General features: G+C 43.0%; 2 protein-coding genes and 1 long non-coding RNA gene across 9 annotated transcripts in view; 2 read left to right on the top strand and 1 right to left on the bottom strand.

The window, feature by feature from the left end:
- Positions 1-2,753: 2,753 nt before the first annotated feature.
- Positions 2,754-10,610, top strand: SSR2 (signal sequence receptor subunit 2). 3 transcript variants are annotated; one of them, XM_003768084.4, is made up of 6 exons: positions 2,754-2,836; positions 4,156-4,310; positions 6,175-6,273; positions 7,049-7,157; positions 8,734-8,811; positions 10,065-10,610. In XM_003768084.4, the coding sequence occupies exons 2-6, from the start codon at positions 4,156-4,158 to the stop codon at positions 10,173-10,175; spliced, it is 552 nt and encodes a 183-aa protein (XP_003768132.1). In that variant the 5' UTR covers positions 2,754-2,836; the 3' UTR covers positions 10,176-10,610. The 3 variants fall into 3 exon arrangements, with proteins under 3 accessions (XP_003768132.1, XP_003768134.1, XP_012403627.1); XM_003768086.2 differs by having other exon boundaries at positions 2,782-2,816; XM_012548173.3 differs by having other exon boundaries at positions 2,784-2,878.
- A 2,769-nt stretch (positions 10,611-13,379) lies between these two features.
- Positions 13,380-25,961, top strand: part of ARHGEF2 (Rho/Rac guanine nucleotide exchange factor 2) — a 41,399-nt gene continuing 28,817 nt past the window's right edge. Inside the window, exons 1-6 of one of the 5 annotated variants that reach the window (XM_031966744.1) lie at positions 13,380-13,798; positions 19,892-20,169; positions 21,964-22,078; positions 23,602-23,716; positions 24,388-24,430; positions 25,726-25,837. In XM_031966744.1, the coding sequence (XP_031822604.1) occupies positions 13,670-13,798; positions 19,892-20,169; positions 21,964-22,078; positions 23,602-23,716; positions 24,388-24,430; positions 25,726-25,837 (792 nt within the window). In that variant the 5' untranslated portion in view covers positions 13,380-13,669. Of the gene's footprint in view, positions 13,799-19,891; positions 20,170-20,219; positions 21,099-21,963; positions 22,079-23,601; positions 23,717-24,387; positions 24,431-25,263; positions 25,523-25,725; positions 25,838-25,961 lie in introns of those variants that run through there. The other 4 variants (XM_031966745.1, XR_004233916.1, XM_031966743.1 and 1 more) reach the window with 4 other exon arrangements.
- Positions 19,589-19,970, bottom strand: LOC116423348. The gene is made up of 2 exons (XR_004233917.1): positions 19,854-19,970; positions 19,589-19,744 (listed from the first exon to the last, which is right to left on the bottom strand). It is a non-coding gene; the product is annotated as an uncharacterized LOC116423348 (long non-coding RNA).

Below are 25,961 nucleotides of genomic sequence, written 5' to 3'. Positions count from 1 at the left end.
TCTAATGTTCTAATTAATATTCTGGTAGGTATATATGTAAAGGTAGAGGTACAAGTGCCTCAAATTTATTTTTCACTCCATTCCCTATCGTTTAGACACTAAGTCCAGAATGTCTACCATCTGCTTAAGGAACTGTTTGGACATTCCACCCAAGCCTCAAATTTAGCATATCCAAAACTGAACTTATCCACCAAACAGAGCTTCTCTTTCTGAGTAGGGTACTGCCAGTTACAATCCTCTTTACTTACAGTTTCAATCCTCTTTAACTTCCTTTTACCATCCTCTATCCAGCTTGCTATCTACAATCCTAGATTTAGAGCTGGAAGGGATCTCCAGACTTCTCTTATTTGACAAAAGAGGAAACTGAGGGTTAGGCAGACTTTTCTAAGGACATTCAGATAGTATAGGCAAGATTTGAATCCATGCCTTCTGATTCCTGAGATAAATGCCTTTTCTATTATATTGTGCTAATCCTCTCTCAGTTCTTAGCAATGTTTCCCAACTATCTCTTCTATTCAATTCCCATGGCTGGTATCCTTCTTCACAGCCTCTTCTTATCTGAGAGATTGTAACAGCCTCCTAATGGGTCTCCCTGCCCCTAATCTCCCTCTAATTCATCCCACTGACCAGTGTGCTAGATAACTCTTTCTAAAACAGGCTCTGCTACAATCACTGTCCTGTGAAAAACCTTCAGCCTATCATTGTGTCCATATTCCTAGATCTGACATACAAAGCCCTATGTCAAGTTTTGTTTCAACTCCCTTCTGACTCTATACCTTTATCTCCTTTTGTTTATTTAAACAAACCAAACAAGATGTATGGCTCGCTATTCCCTAAACTCTCCTGCCTGTACACCTTTCCTTTTTCAGCGTGTTCCCTTGACCTGGAATGTTTCAGCTAAGAGTAGATTGATTAATTGTGTCACTACATGTGTATCACCTTGGACAAATCACTTAAGCTTCCTGACTTCAGATTCCTCATTTGACAAATGAGGCCTCTGCAGACCCTTCCAGTTGATACTATGAGATAACCTTTAAAAGTTCCCTCCCAACTCAACAATCCTATAATTCTTCCAGTGCCTGCCTTCATCTTTTACCCCCATCTCTGCTTATCAAAATCAAGACAGTTTAGATATTACTTCCATGAAATGTTTTCTGATTTCTTCAAATAGATGTGGATTCATTTTTACTCTGGATCCCATGGCACTCTGTACCTCTCGTGCCATTTATTATAGTGTAGTGGGAAAAGCCACAAGAAATCTGGATCTATATGCCATCTCTGAGACTGACTTGATTACCCTGCATAAATCATTTAATTTTTTAAGTTTTCATCTATAAAATGGGATGAAAAATAATTTCATTGCCTAAGCCAACAAGATCACACTGGAAGGAAAGTGGTTGGCAAGTATGTGGGAAAGTCAGCTCACATCCTTTCATTGTTAAATTTTTATATTTAATTTTTTGGAAATGAGCAAGTGTATTTGATTTATTGTTTTGTTGATTGTCTAGATTTAAGAAATGATGAAGAAAATCTCAATAATGCATATTAAACTTAAAATGTCTAGTGTTTTCAGAGAGCTGGTTTTTAAACATTTAACAACAGACCACTGGTTTAATAAACAGTACTTGCTATACAATGTGAACAATTATTATTATATAGATTAGTACTGTTATATATAATATATGTGTGTGAATGTTGTAATTGTTATACATAATGGTGTATTATGTTGTATCCCTTACTAGATAAGATCCTTGATATAAGATACTGTATCTAAGAGTACACATAGGGAATAAAGTGTCAGAAGATCGCAATGTGTTGGGAGATTAGTTTATAAGGACTTTGAAAGAATTTTGTGTTTTATCCTGGAAGCAATAGGAGCCACTGGCGTTTACTGAGTAGCGGAGAGAAGGCAGGAATGGATTTTCCTGATGAAATAAAATCACTAATAAGTAAATTAAGGATGGACTGAAGTGGGTAAGGAGGGTCCCATCATTAAATGGCAGCTAAGGGCTTTGAGTCTATGCTTCATTAGGATGTTAAAGGAAAATAGGAATTCGTAGTCTGGAAAAGAGCAGACTCGGGATAGACATAGACACCTTCTTCAAGTGATCGCAAGCACTGTCACATCATAGAGACATTCCATTTGTTCGAGATGGCTCTAGAAGTCAGAAGTGGAGGAGCTGATAGAAAGCAAAAAGACAAATACAGGACTGGTATCAGGACAAAAGTAACAAAGCTATAGGAAAACCAAAAGGCTCGTCCTCTTCAGAAATTTTCAAGCAAAGTGGATAACCAATCAAAAGGAGTGTATTTTGAGCACCTTGCATATGTTCCAATGGTCCTGGGAAGGAAGCAAAAGAAGATGTGATTTTTATTCTCAAGGATGAACAAATACTTGTATATATTTTAGTTTTGTTTTGGGGAAAATAAAACGGAAATCCGGGAAGCGACTCACTCTTGTGACTTAATTCGAACCCAAGTCTTCGGACTCTCAAGTCAGCGCTCTTTCCATTGTACTACGACGTGTAGTATTTTGGTTGGCGAAGAAGGGAAGATTTCCCCACATTCCAAGGTTAGTGACTCATAGCAGACTGTAAGAACATCTGCAGAGGGTCCAATACATTAGATGCGGACTCACCTGAGTAAGGAAAACGGGTAAGATGAGGGTAGCTGGCTAAGATGGGGCTGGTCATAGAACTACAATCCCCATAAAACATCGCGTCGGAGGACTTCCTGCCACCCAATAGCTTCCGGCGGAAGTTAGTTTTTCGGTCCTCCCGGCGCTGACTCTGTCTTCCGGTTCTGGTGGCGCTGAAGTGGGTCTAACTTTTTCGCGGTGAGACCTGTCTCTCGGGAGGAACGGGACGGGGTAGAAGAAGTAGGAAGGGGCGTCGGGGTGGGCGGCGTGTTTTTCTCTTCCCTCAGTCCAGCTTAGCTCCTGCGGCCTGCGAGGGGCCGGGGGAGAGGGGGACACGTCGACTTGACAGCCCCTGGAGCCACGAAAGCAGTGGGGCCGGGAGCCCCCTTGTGAGGGGGAGGAGGAGGCCGACTATGGGGAAGAGCTCTGGGCGTCAGGAGGGGGTTGTATGCGAGCTGTTGGAGAGGGAGTGTACAAAGATAGTCGGGGGGAAAGAGCCGCGTAAATGTGAGGGGTGGGGGGGGGGGGGGGGGGGGGGGGGGGCGCGGGGAGTGGTGTTAAGTGTGGCGATGGGAGCAGGGAGGCTGTTAATCCCCAGGGATGTACTTGGTGATGGAAACCTTAATAATGAGTCATCCAGACTAAAAACCATGACATTGAATTCCCAATCCCTATATTTATGCCCACCTGCATTTTTTATTTCCTTCACAAGGTAATTGTACAATATTTCAGAGTCTGATTCTTTTTGTACAGCAAAATAACGGTTTGGTCATGTATACTTATTGTGTATCTAATTTATATTTTAATGTACTTAACATCTACTGGTCATCCTGCCATCTGGGGGAGGGGATGGGGGGTAAGAGGTGAAAAATTGGAACAAGAGGTTTGGCAATTGTTAACGCTGTAAAGTTACCCATGCATATAACCTGTAAATAAAAGGCTATTAAATTAAAAAAAAAGAGTCATCCAGGGGAACAGCAATTCTCAACCATTCAGATTGTATCCTAAAGCTTTTGGGTTTCGCTCTCCTCCCTCTCCCTCCTAAAGCATAGAGAGCAGCCGCCCTAAGTACCCATTCTTTGACCCCCTACTTTTGCTTGCTACAAGCATCAAGGTGCTGACATTTCTGTTCGGACTGAGTGTTAACTGATATTTACATAGTGGTTTGAGGTTTGCAAAGTGCTTTCTTTCTAAAGCCCTTTGAGTTAGTGAGAGTATTATTACTGTTTCCATTTTATAGAGTTGTGTAGGTCAAAAGTTTATGTGATTTTACCTCAATCCCATAAGTGTCCAAGATGACACAGAAAGTCAGAGATAAATAAGTAAGAACACATTCTCTGCTCTAGAGTCAGTTCTCTTTCCAGCATGGCACAATGTTTTGTTGAGTGCAAAGAGATATAGCTGAGAGCTTTTTTTGGAGGCTGGTTGAGGGGCATGAATAGCTCCAGAGAGCCGGTGATTGGATATGGATTTCTGAATTCAGTCTAACTAGCTAATGATTCTGTCTTGCCCCAAAGATGAGGCTGTTGGTGTTTGCGGTATTGTGTCTATTCCCAGCTGCACAAAGTGAAGAAGGGGCCAGACTTCTGGCTTCTAAGTCATTGCTGAATAGATATGCTGTGGAAGGAAAGGACCTGACCTTGCAATACAACATCTACAATGTCGGCTCAAGGTAATAAACTAGAGCTTTTTGGATCTAAAGAGTTCTAATTGGTTATAGTAGACATTCAGAGAAGATATAGAGAAATGAAATCCCAAAGTATGTTATAGGACTTTAACACCAGGTATACAAGAGAGCATATTTGGACTTCCCCAGGGTGGAGTTGGGGAGAATTTTATGCCAAAAGGTAGAATTCATTCAGATTAATGAATATTTGTCAAACATATGTTATATACAAATTATTTTGCTACCCCTTACTGATACAGCAATTAATTCTTACTCTTCTGGGAGAAAGGAACCTAAGAGCCATCTCCAATTTTTAAAAAGCCTAAAAGAAAAGGAAGAAGAAGTATGTATAATTACTCATCTAGTCTTGCACCCTCAATGTAATTTTCAACTGCTTACTTTGTCCACACATTCAGTTCATTTCTAAATCCTGTTGTTTCTGCCTTTACACCATCTTTCCTACATCTGTTCACCCAAACAATCATCACCCAAGTTCAAGCCCTTATCTTTTTGTACCTGGATCATTGCATTAGCCTTCTAATCTAGCCTTCAAATTCTCCAAATTCATTTGTCTCTCCCCTCCATTATGTCTTACACTCAGCTACTAAAGTAATTTTCCTTAAATGTAAGTCTATCCATATGACTCCCCTCCTACATACACAATGTGATCCAGTTGCCTCCTATGATCTATTTAACATCTTAAGTTCTTTATAACCTGTTCCTTTTCTACCTTTCTAGACTTCTTATCCTTTACTTTCCTTATCATCCAGCCTTAATGTCTGTCTCATGTCTGGAAGACTCCCTCCTCACCTATACCTCTTTCTCTGTCTTTCTTCACATCTCATTCACTTAAAATCCTGCTTTCTGCCAGGTGCTGGTCTGCCCCAGCTGCTAGTGCTTTTCCTCAAAGACAACCTCCCATGTATTCTGTATATATCTTTTTTGTACCTTGTTTTTGTCTACATATCATTCCCCCAATTGAGAACTGGGATTGTTTATCTCCTTCCCACCATCCTCCCTTCTTCCCCACTCTCCCAGTGTTTAACACAATTCCTGGCACATAGTAAGCAATCATATATTTGATTAGAATACTTAGACCAGGGGTCCTCAAACTACGGCTCTTGGGCCAGATTTGGCAGCTGAGGACGATTATCCCCCTCACCCAGAGCTATGAAGTTTCTTTATTTAAAGGCCCACAAAAAGTCCCTCCAACAGTCTGAGAGACAGTGAACTGGCCCCCTATTTAAAAAGTTTGAGGAGTTTTTTCTTACTGTCATTAAGTAGCAGTGTGACCTTGGATACCTGTATTGCTTCCCACATTTGTTAACTGAGAGCTTTGAATCACACAAGTGACATCTAAGGCTCTTTCCAGTTTTATACACTTTTAAGAATGAGGTACCTCCTCTTCTCATTTGCTGGAATTACATAGAATATCTTCTCTTTTTTTGTATGCCACATTTCTCCTTCACTTACATTCTTTACAGAGGAAAAATGGAAATCAGAAGAATTCTAGACCTTCTTTCTTTTAGGAGTTTGTTAATCTGGGGTGTTTGACCTTGTTTTTTTAAAAAATATTTTGGTAACTTTCAATAAATGTAATTGGTTTCCTTTGTGTGTTTTTCATTTCTTGAATTTAAAAACATGATTCTGAAAAGGAGTCTATGGCACCTCCCTATCCTCTCCCAAGAAGAAAAGAAAAGAAAAAAGGTTAAGATTCTCCCTTCCAGGAATTTTAGCATGGTGGTAGTCCCTGAGCCACTGTGTCTGCCCTCCAGAAGATTTTGAATTCAAGGGGAATAGTTTTAAAGTTTTTACAATTATTTCAATTTCCTTGTTTCCTAATCCTTTCTGTAACTTTTCTTTTTTTTAGTGCAGCTCTAGATGTGGAATTATCTGATGATTCTTTTCCCCCGGAAGACTTTGGTATTGTTTCAGGAATGCTCAATGTCAAATGGGACCGAATTGCTCCGTATCCTACTGACATTTTTTATTTTTATTTTATTTTACTCAAAGAATGATTCAGGGAACAAAAGGGGAAGGAGATACTGGCAATACTGGGAGCAATGCAATCTCAGATCATTTTATGATAGTTAACAGTTAACCCTTCTAGCTTTACTAAGTAAAGATAGGACAGGATAAAGGATAGGTTGAAATTTCAGTGATGGTAATTTAGGTTAGATATTAGGAAAGATGCTACATTGTCTGGGATATATAAATCTTCATACAGATTACATAGAGATTCTTCTAAAAGTTTTTATGAATAAGATAGGATGTTTGGGATTGTTTTAGATACCATCTATTTGAAAATGAGTGGGAAAGTCACTTACCTTTTAAAGCCTATTCATCTGATTTTGATTGATGCTTCATTACTTTGGATTTGAATTGAATGTCTTCTCTCTCCTTCCTTAAATATAAGATGGAGTACACAGATGAAGTCATAACATTTTAAGTGAATATTCCTCCTCTATGGTATATCACCCCAAAAATAGTTCCTGTCCTGTAGGTTTACCTCCAAACTTATGCTTGGTATACATGAACCCTTTAGGTTTTGATTATAAGAACAAGACATCTACAGTGAACAATGAACAATACTTATTTTTTTTTTCATTCATTAATTGTTAGAAATGTGAAATCTTAATTATATTTTGTGATCAGCAGTGAATTAGGCAAAGGGGCAGACTAGAGAGTTGTTGCAGTCTGGACTATAAAATCCATTCTATATGTTTCCTTAACTTGTGGGTCAGTGCCAGCAATGTTTCACATACTGTGGTCCTGCGACCCCTCAAGGCTGGCTATTTTAACTTTACCTCTGCAACCATCACATATCTTGCCCAGGAAGAAGGGCCAGTGGTGGTAAGTTTGTTTCTATGTTTGGGTTTGTTTGTTTTTTTTTTACTTGTTTGGGGGGGGAAGATTGGCGAGCGTATAATAAAGTGAACAGATATGGCTCTTATCTCCAAAATTTCTTTGGTCCAGTCCCATTTTAGTAAACTGGCCTTTAAAAGTAACATTTCCTTTCTATTTCTGACTATATATTGTTGAAAGTATACAAATTTTGAGGGAAAGTAGAAATGATGTGTTAGAGGTTCCTTGATTCAAGGAATGTTTTAAATTCTGAAAGTCTCAGAAGGAGCCATTCTAGTCATAAAAGGAGGGTATACTGACATTTCTGATCTTGTTTGTTTTTCCTCTTTATTCCTACTGCTATTAGTAGTTCAGGCCCTTATCATCTGGTACCTGGCATTAGTGCAGTGTCTTAGTAATCCTCCACTTTTTTAGTTTGCCCTTTCCTCCCAATTATTCCCCTTCACTGATAAATTGGCCTAACAGCTAATTTTATCATGATAGTTCCTACTTAAGAATATACAGTCCTGTTGCCTATTACTTGCCTGACATTCAAAGGCATTCATAGTCAGATGTAACCTTAACTCTCCAGTCTTTTTCTGTTCATGTAAATTCCTTTGAGAGCAAAGAGTGTACACTTTCTGTATTTCCCTTATATCTCTCATATTAGAAGGCATATAGTACATAATTAATAGTTATTGATTGATGTTTAAAGCAAGCTGACATAATTGAAAAGTAGGATCTTGGTCCAATTGCTGAGTGCAGAGTGGAATAAGGTTTTCCTAGAGCCATCTAGAAAATTTAGAATACTATTTGTAATCATCTCCAAATTTGTTTTATATTTTAATTCTTTCAACTAATGAGTTAATTGACTATATTCTTTATAGTTGTCTTCAGAGCCAAAATAAAGTCTCAAACACTGCCCCTTTAGAAAAGTTGTTTGCAGTGTGCTCTAAACTTTGCCTTTTCTCCAGGATGGAATGTGAATTAGGCCTTGACCTTTTTTTTTTTTTTTTTTAACTCATATTTGTATAGTGGTTTATATTTTCAAAGTGAGTTCACATTCATTTTTTCATGTGAACCATTTAAAAGTCCTATGAGACAGGGCAAATAGTACAGGTAGTATTATCCCCACTTGTCAGATGAGGAAACAGATCACAGCTTTAGGCACTGATCATAAATTTCCTCTAATCCTTTTTACAGTCTCAAAGTGAATCAATATAGCTGTAAGAAGGTCTGCTCAGTCCTTTTTTGTCAGTGGATTTTTTTAAAGGTAGTATTTTTAGATGCTGAGCTTAAAGGGCAATAGCAAAACTAGAATCCTAGAATTGACTTCCAATTCATTATCACTCTTCCTCCCAGGAGAAAAGTCATCTAGTCCTTTCCAGGCCTAAATCATGTTATATTTCTCTTCTAAATTTCTGGCTCTGGTCCACCTCCAGTAACATCCTTTTGATATAATCAAAACCTATGGGAGATGAGTATCTAATACCAGAAAACAGGGTTGTTTGGGGAATGTCTTTTTTTGGAAAAAAAATGAATTCAAAGATATGCTGTGTAATATCTTCTCTGTTCATGTTTTCAGGTTGGCTTCACCAGTGCTCCTGGGCAGGGAGGAATTCTGGCACAGCGAGAATTTGATAGGAGATTCTCTCCCCATTTTGTAAGTTTCACAATGATCCTTTCCATACTTTGTCTTTTCCCTAGCATGAGAAGACATTCAACCCTGACTTTGGGTTTCCTCCATATTATAGCCCCAAGACTCCTTATTATTCCTTTCTTGGGTTGATTTTTGCTTTATCTATTGGTTGGTCTCTGATGAAATATAACCACAAGATTGTTATTGTACTTGGAAATTTCAAAAATGGGAATTTAACTCCAATAACTTGTTCTTTCTTCCTTATCATTTGACTCTGTGATTTTAGAATTCCGAATCCCATATGAAATTCAGTAGTTATGGAGAGTGATATCCCATTCCTTAGAGCTCTTTTCATAGCCTCATTGTGGTGTGGAAGTGTATCTTGAATTTTCCAAGCTTATGCCAATGCAGCATAGACTATGACAGCTTCCAGAAAGCTAGTAAAGTTTCACAGAGAGGCTTAATTGGACCGGGTCTGTTGCCTAAAGCCAAGAAAGCTTTGTTACTAGAAGGCTGACAAGAAGGGGATATGTTTTTGGCCATAACAACACCTGAAGAATATTAACTGAAATATGCAGAGTTTTCAAACTCATAGATTCCAGAAGTGTTGAGGCAGAAAGATTAAAAAATTTAAAGAGTAGTAGCTGTATTCAAAAGCTCTAGAAGGAAGAAAGTTGATATGATGGAAACCAGGGAGAGGAGGGCTGGAGGATTTCATAGCACATAGCATACTGCCTGGCACATAGTAGGCATTTCATAAATGCTTGGTGACTGACTGACAATGGGAAAGGTTTTTAATGAGGAGAGGTAGAATTTAGAAACTAGAGGGCAGCTAGGTGGCTCAGTGGATAGAGCACCAGTCTGAAGTCAGGAGGATCCGAGTTCAAATATGATCCTTAGACACTTAACATGTCGTAGCTGTGTGACCCTGGGCAAGTCACTTAACCCCAGTTGCCTTGCTGAAAAGAAAAAAAATTAGTAACCAGAATTAGAGCCATGACACAGGGCCTAAGGACTCAGGAGGAGGTGGCAGCATCACTTCTTCAGAGGTTATTCAGAAGAGCCACAATTTCTCCACTAGTTGAGGGTTGTATTAGATGCAGCCTTAACAGATGCAGAGGATAAAGTTCTTCTGGAGAGAAGCAGCCCAAGGCCCCAGGTGGAATACCTGAGAAGCTTTCTGCACAAGACCAGTTTGGTAGTGGGATTAGTCTGCTCTATTCCTGTTAGTTGCATCTTCTCAATTTAGGTTCTAAGACTTCTGCTTCCTTCCACAGCTGGACTGGGCAGCATTTGGTGTTATGACCCTTCCTTCCATTGGGATTCCCCTGCTCCTGTGGTACTCAAGCAAGAGGAAATACGACACTCCCAAGACCAAGAAGAACTGAATATGCACCCTCCCCTCCCAAGAAATCCAGGTGCTTTCCAGATTCCAAAGGATGTCTCAATGCAATCTCTTCCTTTAGTCCTTTACCATCTTCTCCATGGCCGTGCTCTCACATAGAGCAAAGGAACAGGCCTAGGGGCCCAAGAGAGTCTCCTTGGTGCAGTTTTGAAGCCATCCGTTGGGTTTTTATATCAACAGAAACACCCCAGCATTGATCTTGAGCCCAAGTGGCCTTTTCCTCACTTTGGGGCTGCTCGGTGCAAAGCTGGCAATGAGGACTTTCTCAGGGGTTCAGAAGGGGGAACTTCAGAGGCTGCCTGACTACCTCTGGAAAGAGGAAATCAGAACCACAAGTCTCTTGGAGGCCTCCTGGTTTGGGGGCAGGGAAGCGCTTACTGAAATGGGTTTTCTAATAAAAACAAACTCCACATCAACTGTGTGTCTTCCCTTTCCCCCATTTTGGTAACCTCAGCTACCTTTGCAGTCCTAGGCCCTGACAACCATGCTTCTTCCAAGCTGAGCCACTTAGCACCTGGAGCTGTGGATCCTCATCCCAGAACTCTCCCTCAGCCTTTATTTTCTTTCCTCTCTCTTATCTCTCCTGTTTTTCCTACTTTGTCATTAGTTCTACTTTTAGCCGGAGAATGAGTTAGAGCTGTGATGGTCCAGATATCAGCAGACTTCATCACCTCAGCTGCTGAGCATTGTTCCTTCAGACATGGTTTAGTTTTAATTGATTGCTCAGTGAAAAGTTAAAAAGCTTTTCCTTCATTTCCCTGTTTTTAGATCCCGTTGTCCAAAACTTGATCTTCCTGAGTTGTGATTCATTTGTAATGGTTCATTGCTCTGAGTGGAGTGTGGGGGAGAAGAGCTGAGGTCCCTCGAATTAGCTTGCTTTTAACTTCAGCCTGGGTAAAAAAGTGACGAAAAAGCTGGTTTTTGCTGTAGCAGCAAAGTGGGGAGAAGCCACCCCAGCTCAATTCTGTCCAACCCAGGAATGCCGTGGTCTGAGAACAACCTCCCAGGCGGGAGGGAAACCCAACAAAAACCCACATTGTTCCCGCCATTAAGTTTCCCAGTTTAGATTCTGCTCCCCCTCTCCCTTGCCCAACCGGTTTAACCTTTCACTCACCCAGCAACCAGTCTCAACTCTTGAGACCCAGGAAAGATGAAAAGGACATGGAGGCAACGGGAGGCCAAGAATGGAATAGCTCTCCAGCAGCTCACCTCCCTCTTCCGAGGGTTGCAACTTGGACATCCTAGGAATGGCCAGGTCAGAGGGGGGTCTGGAGCATGGATTTGGTTTTGGCAGTTATTTTTGATTCCTTATTTAACCAGCAGAGAAAGACTTAAGATGTTACTGGGGCTTTCCGGAAGATGGGGAGGTAGAAGATAATGGCAAAAAAGAAGTGCAGTGCAATGAAAGGGGAGAAAAGAGCAATTTTGATATTTCAGTAGGGGATTGAATGGTCTCTAGGGTCTGAAAGAGGGGGATTGTTTCCAATCTTCACAGAGGACAGACTGAGAAGCATCCTTAACAGAAAGAAGAACTGGTTAGGCATTAGAACAGGTTTCCTGGTACAGGGAAACATTTTTAAAGTTGAATCATCCTGAACTAAATGTACTTTCTTGGCCCCAAACCAAAGGTTTTTATAAGTATCTTTCCTTGAAGAGCTCAAAGTACTTTGTAACTTAATTCTTCCTGGGCAGAAAAGAGATGATCTAAAGGGAACTGAAGGCATATGATCAGGGTAGCATTGAGGAAGTCAGCATTCAGTGTCATAGTGAGACTTCATCTCTTGGAAAAGTCAGCTTCCTCAGAGGCAGAGTGGAATTTAAAACTCCCTTGAGTGGTGAGGTGGAGCACCTAAGAGTCTCCAAAATCTATAGACAGAACAACTTAGCTAGAATTCTTGGCTTTTAGTCTGAGCTCTCAAAACTACTTGAGATTGTTTGTTTGAGGTGGAAGGAGGCAGGAAGCAACTCTTATTCCCACCCAGAGTTATTCTGGTGAGATCTGAATCCTAATTTCTTGAGGGTTGGAAACTTGCAACTCAGGAGGGGGAGGGGGGGGAGGAAAGGTTAATATATGTACCTGTCTTTCATAGAAGATGGTCAAAACTAAAGGGCCACTCACTAAAAGACAGTGTAGCCAGCAGTACATCTCTGGCATTTCCCCAAATCCCTTTTATTCCCTGGAAATCAGCCCTGGGCCCCCTCCTCACTTGTACGTCATCTATGCTTTCAGTCAGCATCTCCTCACCCTCACACCAATTCTGGTATCAGGAGGAGAGAGGTCCAAGGACCTCCACCCTCTTTGTTTACTGGGCTTTGGAACTATGCCTAATTGGAGGTAAAAAGGAAGTATTGACGGAACTTTACAAGTTGTTGGGACGGTGATCTTCACATGGTGATAGATATCAACCAAAATGGTATAATATAAAATAATATGTGAAAAAATACCCGGGGAGCTGGAGGTTAGTCTTAACTATTCCTGTGTTTTTGGACAAGGTATTTAGCTTCTCTAGATAGTGTTTGAGGTCTCCACCCCGAGTACTGCTGTTCTGTTCACCTCCTGCCCTTTCCCTCTCATAGATCCAGATCAGTAAGATGAGGCAGGAGCTTTCCTCTGTGACTGTAGTCTGGGAATCAACCAGCACTACCCACCACTAAACCCAGATCTTGCTTCTGGCTCAGGGAGAGAAATCAGAATACTCCATGCCAGGCATCCACTGTTCTCTTTGCCCAGAAGAACTTGTCCAAAATGTGCCTGGGGTGGGGATGGGGGAGTGAGTCAGCCCCTTGGAGAGGCTGTTATCAGGGAGGGGAGCTGGTCAAACATCCTCCCAACGGTATCCACAACAAGTTATGTGACCATGCACTCTGTCGATCCTAATTCCTGTTGGCTAGAACTAGGGCCCTGCCCAGATGCAGCAACCCCAACTACTGCTCCTCCCTGTATTTTTCTATAGCCTTAACCCTCCACCAGCTGCAATTTCTCTCTTAAAGGGATAGGACTTCTAAATCAAATGAGGTGGGGCAAAAAGTATGCACCTCTACCATATTGGAGCCTTGCCTGTAGTTGAGCAGTGAGATATAAATGTGGCTCCCTTCCCTGAGATCCACTCCTAATCCCACCCATCTTCAGCTCCCCCTTTACAAGCTCCACCTCTTCCCTCAGGAGGGTGAGTTCCATGGGCAGTCTCTTATCCACTCACTGCCCCTAGTAAATTGCTTGGCTTTATGTGTAGTCTACCCCGGGGAGGCTTCTTGGGCTGCCCTTTGCCCAGGGAGTGCCCAGGGAAGGGGATTTAGGAGTTCTCGGTGTAGTGCTGGAATCCAAGGGGTTAAAGCAGTCAAGCACGGTACTGTCTGGTGTTTGTAAGCTGGGAGAGTAAGAGTAGGAGTTGAGTAGACACTTGGTCTGGATTCAAGCAAGTCTGTCACCTCTGTCCCTGTTCTGGGCAATTCTTTGGACCATGAGAAATCCTCTAAATGTGTTCGAGAGAAAGATGCCCGGTTGAGGTGCCGAATCGGACAGAATCCTGCTTAGGCCAGCAGGAGAAAGAATTCTCTCCTGAAGAAGTTCGTCAGCGGGGGGCTGGAATAGGTTCCCCAACAACGGTGAGTTCGCTCCTCCCCTTCTTCCAACCAGGCTCCTGGTCCAAAAATAGGGGTGACCAGAAAAGTAGAGTCCTTCAGGAAGCCTCTAGTACCCAAGTAAATCACTAAATTCTTTGCCTCCTCATTGGCTTTCACCCATCTTCAATATTTGTGTGGGGGAATATGTTTGTGATATTTTTTTCTTGCCTGGAGTCCTTCAATCAGCCATCTCTCCAAGCAAATACTGTGTCTCCTCCCTGGGAATAAATGGGAAAGGCAATAGGGCCCCAGATCTTCCAGTTCTCATGCTGTTAGGCCCTTATGACTTGGGCCCCACAGCCCCACTTCTAGATATTCTCCAGAGTTTTTTTTAGAGGGAATTGTGAAAATTGTCTTCTGGGGTGAATATGCCTGGCCAAAGTCTCTTTTCTCCTGTGTCTGTCCTACAGAACCTCCGGTTGCCCTACCTATTTATCACTGTACTTGGAATCGATGCCAAGAAACCAGCCTTAGAAAGAGGACCAGGCACTTCCTCCCTCTTCCCCTCCCCCACTTCCTGTGCTATTCTGTGAACCTTTCCATGCTTGTCTTTTAGCTCCTTGTAGGGAAACTGCCCTCTCAGGTAAAGGTAGCTCTGGAGAAGTGAGAATAGAGATGGCTAGTGATCATAAGAAAACCTGACACCCACAGAGATTGATAGTTTACATTGTCTCATTTGAGCCTTACAACGTCCTGGTGAGGTAGATATTATAACTACTATTCCTCATTTTATAAATGAAGAAACTGTCTTAGATTAAGTAATTTACTTCAGTTAGCAATTGTCAGAGATGGGATTTAAACACAACAGGTTTTCCCGATCCTAAAGCCAATACCCTTTTACTTTGCTTAAGGGGGAGAGGAAGACGCTGAGATGCCTTTAAAAAAGGTTTCTAAGAATTTATGGTTAGGCTTAGGGGGCTAGGAATGCTGTCCCTTCCTAATGGTATTGAGTTTCTGGGGATCACTGCTGGAGAGCTGGTGACTGAGTCTTTAGTCTGGCCCTAGAGTGTATGAGTGGGTCACTGGCAGGAAACAAGCCTTAAAACTGGTATGGCCAGATGGCAGGTGTACTGCTACGTCCCCAACCTTGCTGCTTCCCGGAAGCAGTGCCACGTTTGTCTCATTAGCTTTGTGGATCAGGAAGTGGCTGGGTTTTTGGATTTAGGGATCCTAGTCGCATCTGTTTCCCTCTTCCTATCTCAGAATTGGGTTTGTATTTGTCGTCAGTGTTTTGAGTGAGAGGTTACGGCCAGGATCCTGAGGGTAGAAAACTAAGGTTTGTCAGTTCTTTTCAGGTCCTCAGAGATGGGGTTGTGACCCAAACGCATAAAGCTCACTGTTCTAATAATTGCAGGATGCAAAACTTCCAGTGACAAGAAAATACTGGAGCCCTGGAATAGTGGGAACAGCCCTAGGCTAGGAGAAAAAGCAGGTGCTCTAGGTGCAAAAGGACTTTCTCACTAAGTATCTAAGAGAAAATCTAAGTTTATGCATACTTTAGTCCTCATGTTAGGACATGGATTAATGGTTTACTCAAAAAGAGGAGGAGGAGTTAAATTTTGAACCATCAAAGGACTCCCCTGGCCCTGGCTCCCCAGTACTATAAAGCCTGTAGAGAAGCCTCTTTCTGGAAGGGCCCAGAGTGAGGCTGGGAGGGGGAGGGGATGTCTTTTTTAAAATTCTTTTGAAGAGATTTTAAGAACCTAAAACTCAGCCCCTAGGAGCTTCCTAGACCTGGGGAAAGACCAAGTGTCATCAGTGGGACAATGCTTGGTTATTAGCTTGATACAGTCATCTTTCTACTCTGTTGAATTTATCCCCTTTCCTACCCTTTGTGGTACCTCCATATCTCACACGTGAACACTCCTCAGCATTTGCTGGAAGCAAACATTTCTGGAACACAGCTCTCCTACTCATTTCCCCACCCAGCTTTTTAGGGAAAACGATGGAATAAGCTGGGGGAAAAAAAATTTAATTTGGGATGTGAGGAACTCTAATTTCTTTTAGGGACAATGCTTGGTTTCTTTAGGGGATTGTCTTTGTTATGTTTCTTCATTCCAGCTATACAACTTCAGGTTGGAAGTTGGTCATGTTTGGTTCTATATACTCTCTCTCAGGTTTATCTCTTCAACTGCCCAAATCTCTCCCTATACTCAAGGCCAGCGGAATATGCCGCTAGACCCAGTGACAGCTTCTCCAAGTCACTCTCACAGACTGGCCATGTGTTCTGAGAATAGACATTGGGTCTTCAGAGTGCCCAAGGCAGCATAGTGTAGTGGTCAGAGTGCTGGAAGTGCTATCAGGGAATTCCTGGTCCGAATCTAGTCTCAGGTACTACCAGCCATGTAACCCTAGTTAAGTCACTTCTTTGGATCTTAAGTGTCTTCATCTCTAAAATGGGGATAATAATAGCACCTACCTCACAGAATAATATATTGTAAAACCCTAGGAAAGAATCATAAACATAACCTATTATTTTCTTCTTCCTTCCATGTTCTGAATCTCTTCTACTTTAGTCAGAAAGTACTTTCTGCTGGGTAGCCATCCATTTGCCTTGCATTAATTTTAGACTTTGTCTTCTGTTCTTTCCTCCACAGAGGTAGAGACTGTGGTTCATTATCATGTAATTCAGGTAATAACTGATGCTCAGCCCCCCATCTCATCCTTGTTCCTGGCCCTCTGGATTCCCTTTCTCTAATTGCAACATGGAGTTACACCTCCCCCACTCCTCCCCGAACTTTCCCTTTCCTCCCCGCTGCCCCTTCCCTCCCAAAGCTTGTATCTCAGGTAGTGACCTCTTTGAGTGCCGAGGTCAATTTAGAGATAACATTCTACCTTCCCAGACTTCCCCCTCCTTTCAACCTGAGTTCAATTTAGCTAATGCCTCTCTCCAATCTGCATTCTTTTCAACTGTTGAATCAGTCACCATCATGTACTTTGTTCATTGCTCAAAGATTGTTGACTGAGTGACTAGTTCGGGTTGTTACTGAAGCAGTGGGGATATAGGTTAGACATCCAAAAGACTTCCTTGAAGTTAGAGATGGTAAGGATCACATTGAAAGGGTATGCTTGAAAATGAAAATCCATGTTGACCCTTCAGGGCTGGAGAATCTTCCTGTCTAGAGGAGGATGAATGAAATGACCTACTCTCTTCCTGATGTTCTTCCCCACCCTACCCCACCCCCAAAAGTGTTTGACAACCCAGATCTATTTCAGAACCTCCTATCTATGCTCAGCGGAAACAGCAATGTGACATGATATGATCTCATTCTGAAACTAAATAAAGCCATTGTGTGAGACCCAGCTCTGGCTACTACTCCCTTGTTCCATTTCCTAAACTCAGGAGCCTGTGGGAGAAAGAAGGGGGAGTGTTTGAGGGGAGAGCCTTTGGAAGGAGGGAAGATCAAAGAACAGAAAAGGAAATACAGCTGGAGGCCAGGCTTTGGGAAAGGAATACTGAGGAAGAATTACCAAGGTCTGGTGTGGTGGAGGAGGTAGCCAGCCCTCAATCCCTTGAAAAGTAGAGTGACACACCTATGTTACAGTATTAGTACAAAAGAAAGGATTTTCTGGGAGTGCAATGAAAAGATTTTTGCATCACAGGTGCTTGAGAAATCCCTAACTGGGCTTCAGTTTCTTCATCTGTAAAATGATGCTATTGATCAATATCTCTTACATTCATTGCAGTTCTAAATCTAAATAATGTCTCTGTCATGAGGGATGAAGAAATTTTAGGGATTCCATCTTCATGGAATCTAGAATGAGGGCAGAGGGAATTTTACTACTTGTAGGGGTTTTGGAAGGTGTTCCCCTGGATGGACCTGCATGGTATTGGGATCAAGAAAGAGTCTGGGCTTTGGGAGGAAGAGAGGGGGGAACTCTATGATATCAGGATCAGAGGCTGTAGGGTGGGGGGACCAGGTGGTTTGTCTCCAGAGAGAGAGAGAAAACAGGAAAAGATTTGGCTTCATTTCCTTCTGCTTGCCATAGCCCTTCCTATTTTAATTCTAGATGTAGAATTATGAGGTAGAGGGAAGGAAAAGCAGGTAACAGAGATAGCAATTGTTCAGTCACATCCAACTCTTCATGACCCCATTTGAGGTTTTCTTGGCAGAGATACTGAGGTAGTTTGACATTTCCTTCTCTAGATTATTTTACAGAAGAGGAAACTGAGGCAAACAGGGTCAAGTGACTTGCCCAGAGTCATATAGCTAATAATGTCTGAGGCAGATTTGAACTCCAAACTTCTTGACTCTTCACCCAGCACATCTGCTTCACTATTTAGCTACCTAGAGATCCGAGTGGAGACTCACTACTCATTTGCATTTTTATCTAGACATAAGACTCCAGTTCTTCCTCATTTGCCCCTCTCCAATCCTCTTTAGCTCCTGTCCCTTTTCCCTCAACCACAGTTCCATGTGATTTTGTGTCTAACCTTTTCCCTGAAAAGTACTTAGTTGGCAGAGATTCCTGCCCTGACCCCAGAACTATTCACCATCTTTCCTTTTCCTTCGGACCTACCTATCCTGGTTGCCAACATGATTGATTGTACAAATGGCATTAGGCTCAGGTGTAGAAAAGGAAGAAAGGTCCTTTTAGTGGCTGGCTACAATTAGCCTCCTCCTTGGCTTAGGAAGGACATGGATGGGTGCAATGACTGCACCCATCCCTTTCCATCCCTGGATACCACAGGCCAAGAACTAAGACTTAACCTACTCAACTAAGGGCTGATTCCCTGTCTACCTTAGATGGTAAACGGTCACAAAGTTGGTGACTAGCCAAGAATCTTTTTTTTCTGTCTCTCCTACATATACTGAGCCAGATATACTGGGCAGATTGAATTGGAAGGGAAGGAAAATAGATGATAGAATTATTTTTTATATTCAGGAGATGCCTGGGGTAACTAATGAGCTTGGGAGAAGCTTCCACCTTCATACCCTTGTCCTTGGTGAGTCTGGCAGAGGGAATGACCCCAACATCCTGCCTCTCAGCTCCTTGTGACCATTCTTGAAATCTCCCTGGATAGTGAGCTGTAGTCCTTAGAGAAGTAGTCCTTGGGGGCCCAGATACCTGTATCTTCATAACAAAGGACCTAAAATTGTGGACTAGGTATGTGCCATTGGTTTGGTGAATTAGTTGGCATTGCTTCATGGATTGGGACTTTATAATCCTTAATGTTAAGAGCCCTTGGAGAGGTCATGGATCTTTGATATACTCTAGTATGAGCACTAGTGCCAAATACCTGCCTCCACCCATTTCCAGGCCATATCACCTGGAATATACACTACCCCTTTTGAACAATAGCTCTAGAAATAGTATTCATATCAACCTTACCATTCCTGAAAAGGACATGTTAATCATTTGCTCCATGGCTCCAATCACCAATCCTTTTGCTATCCCAAAAGTGCTTTCCTGGCTACCATTCACCTATATATGTTGTCTTCCTCTTTTAGTATAAACTCCTTAAGGACAGGTATTGACAGATTAAACCTTTTTTTTTTTTTTTTTTTAATTATGTAGAAGAGTCCATTCTTTGCCTCAATTTTTACTTAGCTTTAATTTCTGAATGGACACTACCTCAGTCAAACTGAGACCTGGAAAAGAACCCATTGTTTCTAGGGCATCTCCAGTTGTCCTGGACTCTGGAGGGGAAGTGAAGCAGGTGACCTTGCCCAGCCCTCCCTCATTTAAATCCAATTCACTTGCACATCATGGCATCCCCTCCCTGATATCATGTCCATGACAAAGGACAAACAATAAGGACGACAGGTATTGTGATACTTGTCTGTGTTTCTATCTAATGCCCGGCATGTATTAAGTACTTAGTGTTTTTTCATTCATTCATTTGAGAGAGGGTGCAGTTGATGGGGTGAGAGAAGTCTAGCTGTGGAGAGCAGAATCCAAAAAAGGGCTGGTGCAGCTGAAACCCTGGTTAAGAAAAGATGAAACATGAAAGACATTTAGGAAAGTAGCCTGGAAGGATGAGAGTTATCCCCCTTATCCCCAGCACAAGAGGCCCTTGAAGGAGATGACCCACGCCCGCTTCCCGTCAGCCTCTCTTTGTCTTCCACCCAGGCCGGCTCCTCTGTCACTTCCATGAATGACGAAGTCCCCGAGGCCTTCCTGGCAGGAGGAGATCCAGGGTCCCAAGGGTCCCAAGGAATCCCTCGGAGATGCCTGTCAGCTGTGGAACCCAGTGGGCAGTCTCAGGAAGAAGAGGAAGAAGAGAGCTTCCAGCCAGTGTCCCTCCGAAGAAGATCAAAAGCCCATCGTGCTTTTTGTGACCCGCTCCGACGTCACAGTTGGGAGCCGGGTGGTGTGTTCCAGGATGCTACCAATGATCTACTGGGAGGGTAAGCCTCCAAGCTTAGGGGGCCTGACTACCTTGTTTCCCGCCTACCTTTGCAGAATCCTTAGACGATGGAATGGTGACAGTACCTAAGCTGTCTTGGCACTTTAATCCTCTGCCTAGAGATGTCTTCAGATTTGGGAGATAAGTAGGATGGGGAAGTCTGAAACCTCGTTCACCTCCTAAGGAACTTAGATGGACAAACCCCAGCTATCTAATTCAGAACCTCTTTTGGATTCTGGGTGTGCCTGCCTATGGTCTTAAAGACAGATTGCACTCGCAGCCCTAATTCCACTAATAATCCTTTCCTCTTGTTTTTTGGAAAATTGAGAAAACCGAAGGAGAAGAGAACAAGAGTCCCCTTTCTTACTTATTCTCTGTCAGCATTGGGTTCCATCCCTCTCTTTAGCTGCTGTTCTTTCCCTTACTTCCCAGGTCTAACATACATCTTTAATTTTGAATTTCCTAGGATCGTGGACAATGCCAGGAAAAACCTTATGGTTTATCTGGGAAGAAAGAAGTTAAATTGTTTAGGAGCTTTCTAGGGAGAGTTGAGCATAGTATCGCCAACCTTATGTTCAGAAACACATCAGCCTCCTGATTTCATTTTGGGGGCTAGCACAAAAGTAATTTCTCAATCATTTTAAATTGAGTGGACTAAATTTGCATTTTAGTAGATTTGGTTATTTTAAGGCTTTAGGGGTACTCTGGATATGGGTAAAGAGAACAGACTATACATCGCCAGAGCTGTGCACAGGTAGACAAATGGAGGCATCCCCCCTGGAAAATCCCCATCCATTTCTCCAAAGGCAGAGGAAGTCCAGGAGGAAAAGATCCAGGGTCAGACTGAAACAGTTCAGAGTAAGTGGCGACTGTAGGGGTCTGCGCTTTCGGCTTAGGCACATTTCCGCTGCTCCTGCTCCCTTGGCTTTGGTAAGTGTACCCAAACCCTGCAGCTTCAGAGCTGGATTGGTCTGAGCTGGGGGAAGGAGAACCCAGCTTGGGTCCCTGTGCTGAGGAGGAGGGAAACCCAGCAACTAGGAACTGAGAGCATGGCAGCTCCCCAGCTGGTGCCCTACAGGCCCCAGGTTCCTCCTCCTTCCGGCATAGAGGGCAGAGAGCCGGACAGTCAGGGAGGCGGTCATGTGGCACAATCATGGAAGTAATAGCCAAGAGAAAAAAGCGGAGGGGTCATGGAGTAGGAAGGGCCCCTAACTGTCACCATCCTGCCCCTGCCCCAACTTTCTCCTGGAACAGCTTGCCCTTGGCCAGCAGGGGCCGCCCTTGTCTGCTCTTTGCTTGGGCCAGTGAGGGCCGGCCTGTGTCCTCAGAGACCTCAGAGTCTAGACAGGGATGGCCTCGGGCAGTGCCACTCCTAGCGGCTCCCTGCCCATCTCTGCAGTCACTTACACTTTACTTCCCTGCCCGCTCTCAGCATTGCAATCATCCTGGTCCTCTTGGTCTTCCTTGTACAGCATCCTTGTGTCCTCTCTCCTCATGTATCCCTCCAAGAGTCAGCTCGGGTCCCTTCTGCCCCAGGCCTTTCCTGGGTCCCCCCCCCCCCCCCACTTTCTACTCTGCAACGATTTTTTACGTATTCAATAGGTTTTTGACTAGAATGTAAGCTCCTTGAGGGCAGGGACTGCTTTTTGCTTTTTCTTTTTGATCCCTAGTGCTTAGTGTGTAGTAAGACCTTAATAAATATTTATTGATTGAGCTGATGTTTGTTGATATCTCTCCAGGTGCTGGGTACACATGCTGAGAGACATCCTTAGCTAAGTGAATGTGTTTTTCACAGGAACTTGCAAAAACCCAGGGACCCCCGGAGAATTCCCTTTGTTCAAAGTCAAGAGGAGCCAGAGAGTCTTCTGAGGCTACAGCTACAGGACCAGAGTGCCCAACCTCAATACCTGGTATGAACAGACTTCTCTCCTCTGGGCACTGGGCTCTTATCCCCCAAACTAAAGATGGCAAGTCTCACTCCTTCCCACTCCCCTCCTCAAAATACAACTTATCTTATACCTTTCTGTGCTTTTGCCAATTGTCTCCCTTTTCCTTGTCTCTATATCTCTTCATTTAATAGGTATCGAGTAATTTAGAAATTAGCTTGGAGGTTTTAAAATCTAGCCCACCATTTTGTAGATAAGGCAAGTGAGGCCCAAAAGGTTAAGTTCAATTGGCCAAGAACACATCTAGAAAGTAGCAGGCTGGGATTCTGACCCATATGAGAACTAACTCCAAATCCAGAATTCTTTCCACTATATTACACTTCCCACTCCCCACCCTAGTTATTTTCTGTATCCTTTTCTGTGGTGTCTGTTTTCTCTGTGACTTTCTGGGCCTCTGTGTTTCCTGTCTTTGTATGAGTCTCTCTATCACTGTCTGATTTCATCTGCTGATTGCTCTAATCTTTTGCTTCCTAAGTTACCCACAATATTTGAAATTTGAAGGGTGAGGAACTTCTCCAAAATAGATGGGTTTCATTTCAAGAGGTATGAAACAGGGCCTTTTTTTTGGGGGGGGGGTATTCAACTGTGGACCCACAAGTCCCTCCTTGTTTTTGAAACAATCTCCTCCTTGTTGACTATGAGTGCACTCTATGAATATGCAGGTAAACATACATATCTGGGACTCTGATAAACAATAGTGATTAAAATAGTAACGGTCCACTTAGTTGGGAACTCTACCATTTCTCCTACCTCTAGGCCAATGTACCTAGAGCCTTATCTGATTTGTGCTCCCCTTGTCAACCTTTTCCCAATATTTGGGAATTAGAGAAACAATCTAGTTCACTGAGAGTTTCTTTATCAAGATAAAATGCTTAATTTATTGGAAATCTAAATCATGGAAGAGGGGGAGAGTAGCCAGCTTCAAGAAAGCCTGGATGCATTTTCTGCATCAGAGCCCATGGTTGTTGCAACCACTGGTACTTCATCCAGATATATAGATAGGCCCAAATGCCCTCATCCTTCTAATTTTTCTGCCCCTACTCCATCTAGGCCTGGGAATATCTTGCCATAGTTTATTTCCAAAACAGTCAAAGAATAATTCAGCCTTGCTTTCATTTGTAAAAAGGAAGCCAAGGCTAAGGAAGATAGACAGGTAGCAGTCTTATCCCTGACACCTACTTCCTTCCATCAGTGTTTTTGAATTTCTGAGTATATTTCTTTCTTCATTCCCTTTTTTAAAGCTGTTCTTTACTTTTCTTTCTGTAGGATCCTATTCTCCATATCCTATCTGTCCAAGTTGTGTTGCACCTAGTAGGAAAGAGGGTGAGATGCAATAATAATATTCTAGCCATCATATTAGTCAAGAAATGGTTAGCATCTATCTAGGAGGCCTACATTTAAAAATAAATCAAACAATATGTGGGGAGGGAAAGAGTTTGGTAGAAAGGTAAACTCAATAACTTCTTGGGGTGTTGGGTTGATTATAGGTTCAGAACTTCTACCATCCATCCTCTGGTCCCTTGAATGGCTCTGCCTGTGTTATCCTCTCCAAATCTGTATCCATGAGTGGCATTGATGGCTACTTAGATCTGGTTGGTGATGGTGAGTAAGGGGAAGAAAGGTCCCAGAAAGGAATATACGGGGAACAATGGATGTATCCCCATCTTCCCTGAAGTGTGGGACCAGATTGAACTGTTTTATTTGAGTCAGAGATTCTAATTAAGGATGAGGGATTAAAGAGGTATCCTCCATTTTCATATAACTTGGTCAACACTTAACCACATTACCTTTGGAGATCCCCCAAATTCCTGTACAAAACAAGGCTGCATATAATCTTTTTAGCTTTTTCTTTCATCAAAAACAGGGCCTCTGAATAGAAACATCTGAAATCTAGCACTCAGTTCATTATAGGTAGAGGACAATCTTAGCTTTCCCTTCTTTCCAAGATGGGGAATTGGATCCTAAGCATCTATCTATTCCCCAGCTTCCCCATTTACCAGAAATAAATTCAAGAACCTAAACATTGGGTACCCAGCTTCCTTTTATTTTTCCTGGGTATTCTAATTTAGGTTTAAGGCCTTTTTTTTTTTCTTTTTGCTGAGACCCCGCCTTCTACCTCCCTCCAGGAAGTCCCCAGTGCCCGCCCTGAGGATGGAGTCACAGGCACCTGTAGCCCTGGGAACCTGATCCAAGCTGTAGAGGGGGGAAGGGAGGTAGTTGTAGGTGCCTTTGTCTGGCTTTAGTCAGACATATCTCGTCTCCTTTTGTCTTAGCAGAGAATTTGCCCCAATCTTCTGGCCCTGACTTCAACAACGGGTGAGTGTAGACTTCAACGAGCCCCTCAGAAATCTGAAGGTAGGTCAACCAAAAGGGTTGGGGTGGTGGACTTTGTGACCTTCAGGGGTCACTTTGTTTTCAGAAATACTGTTCCCCAACCAAGACGACTCCTACTTCTAATTCAATTCTTATTATTCTCCAAGCATCCTAGAAACTCCTTTCTTTTTGGAAGTTTTGGAATTTGACCGATTCTTCCCTTGGGAGATGAAGAGAGGAAGTTTAGATGATTCCCACTGGTTTATACTGCAAGGAGGAAAAATTAGGAGGAAGGGAGTATCCAGGAAACAGGGATAAGGTTCAAGATGGGAAGGTCAGCAACAAAAGGCTAGGGGGATAGAAAATGGCTGGCAAAGCTAGCTTTTAGGGAAGGAGGATAGGTAGAGCCAGTGACCTTGGAGTACTGGTCAAATAACTAGCAAATGGAATGGAGGTGGTAGATATAAGAAAGGAGAAGGACTAGGTGGAGGCAGAGGGAATAGGAGAAGAGAAGGGAGGGGGCTAGAGGCCACACTGGATGAGAAAAGCTTGTGCTGGAAGATTTCAATAAGTATCATGTAAATGAGCATGCAAATCAGCACCTGTTTGAATCCCACAGCTGTGGTCTGTTTAGTAGGACAGCATTGTAAAGGGGCCCTTTAAAATTCTAAGTTCTGCTTTTAGGTCCCTTAAGTCTCCAGCTGACATAGCCCCCTCCTGGCTCCAGGCTTTGGAATTAGCTCATGGGATAGGGCTGATGAAATCCCAGGAAACTCAGTTCTGACTGGCAGTGAGCCCAGAGACCATTCTCAAACAGAAAAGGGGGGGCAGGAATAGGTCACTGCGGGTTCCCTAACAGAGATTGCCATCAGGAAAAACATGGCCCCAGCGGCACCCAAACTCCATACTGCTTCTATTTGGGGTCTGGATGGAGTCAAGAAAGCCAAGTTCTGCTCCTTAAACTCGAAGGAGGATTGGGGGGGAAGGGGAGAGAGTCTCTGGTTAACTGGGAGGAGCTTGGAGCCATCCTCTGGAACAGAGGGATAAAATAAACCAGAGCTGGGAGGTCCAGACAACTGGAAGGGGAGGGAAGAGGTTGGTATCTGTCTCTCTGAGGCTTTTTCTCTGATTCTCCTCTTACTGTTTCTCATCCACTTTCTGGATATCTTCATCTTTTGTATCTCTCTCTCTTTTTTACAAAATGTTGTCTCTAGTCTCCCTATCTGTTAACTTTCTGGGGGTGGCTTTGTTCCTTCCATCCTGTCTCTGTCTCCATCTCTCTCTCTTTATTTCTTTAGTCCCTGGGGAGGCAGCTGCAGCCAGCTGGACGTAAAGCACTCAGGAAAACGGGCAGGCCGCTCCCTTCAACGGACTCTCAGCCTCTTTTGGGGCATGACAGGCAAGGCCAAGGTAGGAGCAACTGGGAACCTAGAGCTTCATCTTTGTTCTCCCCTCCCCCCCCCCTTCAATTCCTGTCCTTGTGAACAGAGATTTTGGACCGAGTTCAGTTTTGAAGGAGCCAGACAAGCTCCCT

Source organism: Sarcophilus harrisii, chromosome 4, assembly GCF_902635505.1.
Source record: "Sarcophilus harrisii chromosome 4, mSarHar1.11, whole genome shotgun sequence".
NCBI lineage: Eukaryota > Metazoa > Chordata > Mammalia > Dasyuromorphia > Dasyuridae > Sarcophilus > Sarcophilus harrisii.
The sequence above is the reverse complement of the archived record's forward strand: the minus strand, read 5'-3'. Positions and strand labels throughout refer to the sequence as shown.

What these genes read in the sequence shown, in the direction of transcription:
- SSR2 (XM_003768084.4), top strand. Translation starts at nt 4,156, where the DNA reads ATGAGGCTGTTGGTGTTTGCGGTATTGTGTCTATTCCCAGCTGCACAA. An exon ending in ATCTACAATGTCGGCTCAAG is followed by an intron (nt 4,311 to 6,174) that starts GTAATAAACTAG and finishes TCTTTTTTTTAG; the next exon opens with TGCAGCTCTAGATGTGGAAT. An exon ending in AAATGGGACCGAATTGCTCC is followed by an intron (nt 6,274 to 7,048) that starts GTATCCTACTGA and finishes CTTGTGGGTCAG; the next exon opens with TGCCAGCAATGTTTCACATA.